Source organism: Plasmopara halstedii, assembly GCF_900000015.1.
Source record: "Plasmopara halstedii genome assembly, contig: Scaffold_3060, whole genome shotgun sequence".
NCBI classification, from domain to species: domain Eukaryota; phylum Oomycota; class Peronosporomycetes; order Peronosporales; family Peronosporaceae; genus Plasmopara; species Plasmopara halstedii.
The window spans coordinates 727,983-734,696 of NW_020189964.1; the positions used below are offsets into that span (position 1 = coordinate 727,983).

The following is a 6,714-nucleotide window of genomic DNA, read 5'->3' on the forward strand; positions in this document are numbered from 1 at the left end:
ATGAACTGCCAACACCCGGCGAATACCGGTAAACTGGCCGACGGCGCCGCCGCATTCGGAAAGAGTTTCACCCTCTGACACGTCTCACACGTACGCACATCTGTGCTCGTCCAATTGTATAGCTTGGTCCACCAGTAGTGGAAACTAACAGAGCTGCATGTCTTTTCACAACCGAGATGACCACTGAGTGGGGTGTCGTGGGCCTCATAGGGAATACGGTATTTCGAATCCTCATCGTGAGAAACCGCAATTCGTGGCGCATCTGTAAATTCGGTGCTATAATACAGCAACTTGTTACTCAAAGAATATCGATGTAAGCGTTTGCGCAAACGCGCCGAGAATATCTTGTATAATTTTTTTAACTCCTTGCTCCCGAGCGCCTGTAGCAGCGCTACACACATACGATCACCCGCGTATGCGTCGCGGATCCAATCCGTCACTGACGACGTCACCATCGTAACATGAGCAAGCTCATAATCTGGTCTACATGACAACGTATCAGCCAATGCATTCTGCTTCCGTGGCTTATACTTCATCTCGAGGTTATATTCTGGAAGGAATGAGAAGCATCTGGCCATCCTCTGTGAGAGGTGAGGCGACTGAGTCGCATTGCGTAGTGCCGCATGATCTGTGTACATCACAAACGGCTTTGGGACAAGCAGTTGCACTCTGAACTTGACAAGTGCATACTTCTTCGCAAGTACTTCCTTGTCGTGAACTAGGCAGTTCCCCTCCGCAGCCTTAAGCTGGCGAGATTTGAACGCGACCACCCGATCTCGCCCCTCGGCGTATGCTTGCAGCAGTACTCAGCCGATGGCAAAGTTCGAAGCGTCACATACGACAATAAAAGGACGATCGAGGTCTGGCAACGCTAGTTTTGATGCATATAGAAGGCTGCCTTTGACCCTGTCAAAAGCCTCCCTATACTAGGTGTCCCAACACCATATCTTATTCTTCTTAAGGAGATTAGACAATGTCCGTGCCATTTCCTATGCGCTATACTTGTGGAAGTAGTTGGCTAGGCCAAAGCACTTGCGCAAGTCCTTTTGGTTCTTTGAAACTGGCAAGTCCACAATGGCCTTGACCTTTGCGGGATCCGCTTGAAGGTCACGCTTTTAATGAAGCACCCTAAAAAGGGGATTTCTTCCGCGCCGGAGATGCACTTGACGGCATTAGCATACAGCTTTTCGTGTGCATGCACTCGAGCGCAGCTCCTAATCGGACGATGTAGCTTTCCTCATTTGTCCCCCCGTGTCCCGCACGACTGTGGACGAAGATGTCGTCGAAATGTGTTTGTGCATTCGCCCGGTGAGACCTGAACAATTTCGTCACACGACGATTAAATATTGCTGGTGCATTTGGCAGCCCATGGGGCATCACCAGCCACTCCCAGAGCATCCCGCTCGGAGTACTCACTGCTGTTAGCGGAATACACTCACTCTCATGAGCAATTGGTAACACCCCTCGACCAGGTCGAGTGCACTGTACTTTGTACAGCCAACCAATTTGTTCTGGAGAACATATTCGCCGTCTATCTCCCCCGTCATACGGTGTATAGCTGTGCACTATCGTCTACAGTCGACACACCCTGGTCCAGAATCGACGCCCTGGGCCTTGCAGATATCATACGGCATCGCCGTCTCGTCTCTATAGAGTTTTACGTCTCATCGGGGTTCCGTGGCCCACTCCCTGCGCCATCAGAACAATAGTGTAATAAATAACATCCGGTCAAGAGCTGCTTTTTTTTCGCAGTCTTCGTCCAGTGGATCGCGTACCACCCCACGCGCATCAGAAGGGCTTTGCCCAGGATGCCTTGGACCTCGTCCGACCATGCCACTCTTGGTATACAGCGTCTGCTTCGTAACGCATGCAGTGCTCAGTGGATTACGTGCCACTCCATGTGCATCACTGGGGCCTCGCTCTCGATGACTCGGCTCTTGGCAAGCCATGCCACTCTTGGCATGCAGCAACTGCTTTGATACTTGAGCAGTGCTCAGTGGGTTGCCTGCCACTCCCCTTTTAGCCCGTGAGCCATGCTCGGGACTCTTGTCCGAAACGCTTTCGGTTTTTGACAGCTCGGATACTCCGTTATTCAACACATTGAGCGTCCTGGTCTAGTGCTGTGCCAATAGCACTTCTGCTTCCTAGCAGAGGTGGGTTCATGACTCACCAAAGCTCCACCAGAGGACGTGTGCGTTTCGCCCAAGGACTTCGACCTCCAATTGATCCATGGCTCATGGTCTTCCAATCATGCTTTACGTAGGATACGGTCATACCTTGTATCTAGGCTTAAGACAAAGCAGCGTTCCACACTATCGACATTGAGGCTCACAGGGAACGTCGGCACAGTGACACAAGTCTCCGTCGCTAAGCGAACATTGGCGGTGTCACTTCACTGCACTTTCAGCGCCTCAGTATACAGCTGACTTCCTTCAATCATGGAGCACTAAGCATAATCACCCGACTCCCCGGTATCGATCAGGATTTTTCATGGCTCCTTTAAGCCCTTCACGATCGATTTTGTGACCAGCAAGCCCGGTTGCATACACGTTTCGTGTTCAAGAGCACAGAGCTCTTCGGGGATAGGCCTTGCTGCCCTCTACCTCGTTGAGGCTCAACAAGACTCAATTCTCCCCCAGTAGGGCGCTCCGCACCTACTGGATTCTGTCGTTTCCCTGCGACAAACCAGACTGGCACGTCGGCTCGACGAACCTTTATCCGCCTTGCGCAGGGGACAACCAGTCCGAAGGTGACGGGTGTATACAAAACACTGTCTGGTGTTTAATCACTGCTTGGAGTTCTCCCGCCTCTTTCTCATCAAAGCTGAGATCCATTGACTCAGGCTCGCTTGATGAGCTCTGAGGGTTTGCATTCCAACCAAGTCGTGTCGACTTATAGTTGAGTTCGGCATTCAGTACCAAATTTTCCGCTGCTGTTGATCATATCCATCACCTAGCTTTCGGCCACGGAAGACAGGACCTATCCCGGAGCCAGTCATAATAGATTTGGGATGCCATTTTCATGCACCGCATGTGCCTGGTGCTGTTAATGAAGCATCTGCAAGGATGGAGTTCTGTTCCTACACATGTCGTACAATGTGATAACTTATTCCACAAAAGCGATTTTGCATAGCAGCGCCACGTATGGATCTCGGCTGCCGACAGTTTTAATAAATCAAACCGCCGTGTACTCTAAAGAAGCCCGCAACCAGACAGTTGACGTTTGTTGTTTTAATTACCTGATCGTTCGCTTAACAGGAATAGGAAGTGACAAGGCCACTTTGAAGTGTACGCCACGTACCAGAAGAAGGCGTGGGTTGACGGTTTGCTGCTCGAGCTTTAGATCGAGTTGAAGTTCTATATGGTATTTGCGAGCTAAGGAAAGTTTTAAGTGCGGATTTGATGAGAACTCATACCACGAATAGTGCAAGCCAAGTGCTATACGCGAGACATCAATAATTTCTGGTGGAATCACTTTGTATCTTTAGACTGACGATATCGGCATGTATTGATATTTCAAGGACATCTTGTACACTGAAATCAATACGCGGAGGCAGAGTGACCAGATGATATTCTCCAATTATGGCAATCCCACGCCACAGCCAGTGAAGTGGGTGTTCTCGGGTCCGCAAGGTATGGGCGTCGACCGACGGAGACGTTGTCATTACTTTCGCCATTGATGCTGGTCTTGCAGACACTTACCCAGCCTAGTTTGTTGCTCAATACCACAAGGTTTCATTAGTTAAAAAGAAACCTAGTTTGTGTGTAGATGATATGTTACGTAAAGGAAAAATTGCGATGCACGTGGGCTGAGTTCACGCGCTAAAATTCTTAATTCTAATTGTATTTAACTTGACATGTACGTTGTTTGGAGAACGTTACAAGATGGACAGCGGCAGTATGGATGCAGATGTTTTCAACTTGACGTACTGGATGAGGCTCTTGATGAAATTGGGGTTGAGATTATGAATAAGAAGCAGTCACTTTAAGCTTAAAAGGAACTGCCTCACTTGAGCACAGTTTTGATTCATCCAAACCCGGGATGTCCGTGTCGAAGCTATTTTCGCTAGAATTGTCAAATATTTTTCCTATTTATTTTGAATCTGCGACGCGTGTCGAAGACCAAATTTGGTATTTTCACATTATCACCAAAATAATCTGTTTCTTGAAAAACGGATTAATTTGACTTGAGTAAGATACAGTAGTCATTTCCCTCATCCGAAAGTGTTCTCTCTCATTGTGGCTTCCATGTGAATTGCTCGAGTTCTAATATCTTTTGCTACAGCCACACTATTACAGATGATTTTGTAGTTAGAACCATAGGCTCCGCATTGAAGGCTTTTTACCGGGTGATAAATCCGTCTTCTCAGTAACTTCGCGTTCGGCCACGCTAAGAAGCTTTCCTACCCCTCTTCACTTCTGCTGAACGGCGCAAGGATTCGCAGACATGTCTCCACTCTATAAATGTGGAAATGATAGACGGGGACTGCAATGCGCTATTTCCGCAACATTCGAATAAGTCCGCACTAGACAGCAACTCTAAGGTGCGCACTTAGGAGACCATAGCACCCAGCATTAAAATATAAAATTTACAAGCTCATTGAAGGTTGCCGAGGGCTATGTACTTAGCTGTGGCCCTCAATGGTGATAGTCCAAAGCACGACAGATCGCGGAAACGATGGCTAATTACGAAGTGGGGCTGGTAACTGAATTTTAAACAAGAAGAGGACTGTACTTCACCCATCTTCGCGCCCGAAGGTGGTGATATAGATAAGAACCTCTCAGACTCAATAAAAATTGATAAAATTCGAGGAGATTATTAAAGAACATGACCCAGGTTGGTGTATAACATGGACCGGCTACGTTTTCGTTAGCAATCTTGCTCTATTGTTTTGTTGTCTTCTAAAGGTTTGACAACTGTTAAATGTAAGTCGAGTCCAATATAGTTCGTATAGCAATGAATTGCTCGCCTGACGGCTCTCTACGTGAGGCCCCTGATGTTGATAATTTGAATGCCGGGCAGAAAAACCTCTTCCTCCAGATGAGGAAAAGATGGAAAATTTCTGCCTTGATCCAAATGAAGCCATATCATATCGCGCTTGCGATCACCAAGTTAGGACTTCACGCGAGAGAATGATCGGGCAAGCCCACGCGCCAGATAGCACATTTGGTCGACAATCGCTATTGCCATATTTTAATGAGAACAAGGGATGGATCGCCGTTGCTGTGTATAAACAATGGGTATAAAAAGTTTCTTCTTACTATTAGTTTACTGCCGAACGGGCCGGAAGGTGGTTTTAATTCTTGATGATGCACCTGGACCTTGTCAACCTCTTGAAAAAGACGGAAGATAGGTTACAATTTTCCCTTTAAATTAATGGACTGGCTTTTTGAATTCTCTCCCGCTGCGCCTCGCCTTAATTTGGCAGCATCTGCTTCTGACGGATTTTAAGATCAATAGGAATAATGTATCTCATTAGCATTAAGTTGTAGCCCTTCGTCAGTGCAGCGATAATCCCGTATCCATTGGCTGTTTCCATTGGCGGAGAAAATGAAGAACCGCTTTGCAAAAGCAGATAAAGTTCCTTAATTTTTTGCAAGAGGATACACAATTGATGAAGGAGGAAATGAGGACATATGTTCTCAGTGATTACAAAATGCACCATTGCACATTTATTAATCGATTTGAAATCTCGTCTCTCAGAACAATATCGTGATTTTCTGGGTTTGGATGAAATCGATCGTGAAATGTCAGGAAACGGTTACCGAATATATTGAAAAGTAGTTTGAGAACGAGGAGGATGAAGTTGAACCAGGACACGATGAAGTGTTTTCGGAGGGCTCAGTCGATATTGACGAAGAACTTGTAAGAATTTCAATCCAGTCCACGCTATTCTCTTGCAAGTTCTTGACCTCAATTCAAAAGTTCGCATTCTGCTAAACTCACAATTGTTTGGTTTCAAGGCAAGATTGTCGGAATGCTCAATAACATAATATCGTCAAAGGATATCCTACAGCAAGCAGTTTCAATGATTTCAAGCGAGAGAATCGCCAAAAGTCGGATTAGTTTAATATCAATAAAAGTTTTATGTTGATTCATTTTTTTATTTCAAATTCGCAATGCGGACTCAAAAACATAGCAGACTCTTAATGTACGTATTTGTAAATAAGACTCGGGAATCAGTTTTGCGCACATACAGTACTGTAGTACTATCCTTGGATAGTACATGAGATGCAGTACTACGATATTCACCTTGAAGCAGCTTCAACTAAGCTCATCACTACTGCAGTTGAGTCCCAGGCTTTTTTCACCAAATGACAACCTCTCTAGCGAAAGATCGGTGCGGATCCTGCGCGCATTGTACGTAAGTTTTCGAGAGATCTTCCAAATTTTGATTGATCCACGGATGCAAATTTATCGTCATCGCCGCAACCTTTATGCGACTCTCATAGTCCGTATCTAGCAACACGGGCTGTATGATTTAAGTTTCCTCTGTGCAGATGCACGGCAAACAATTTGCATAATAAGCCCTCCCCCTAGTGCCTACGGCAGAAGCTCATTGGACTAGAACGATTATCTCTAAGGGATGTTTGCTAGAATCGCAAGGCAGAAAACGAAAGTGATCTGTGTTCCGTACCTGTAAGCTAGGTGATGGGTATTGTGACGGGGCACACGGCACCTTGCACAGAGGAAGCTTGACTTCCAAGAGTATAC

The 6,714-nt window shown here is 46.4% G+C and overlaps 1 protein-coding gene across 1 annotated transcript; it reads left to right on the top strand.

Moving 5' to 3' along the window:
• Window positions 1-6,119: 6,119 nt before the first annotated feature.
• Window positions 6,120-6,463, top strand: PHALS_06666 (uncharacterized protein; the record flags this gene model as incomplete). Its single annotated transcript, XM_024719994.1, has 2 exons — window positions 6,120-6,151; window positions 6,238-6,463. 2 exons carry the CDS (start codon window positions 6,120-6,122, stop codon window positions 6,461-6,463), a joined length of 258 nt encoding a protein of 85 aa, XP_024585238.1.
• Between the last annotated feature and the right edge of the window lie 251 nt (window positions 6,464-6,714).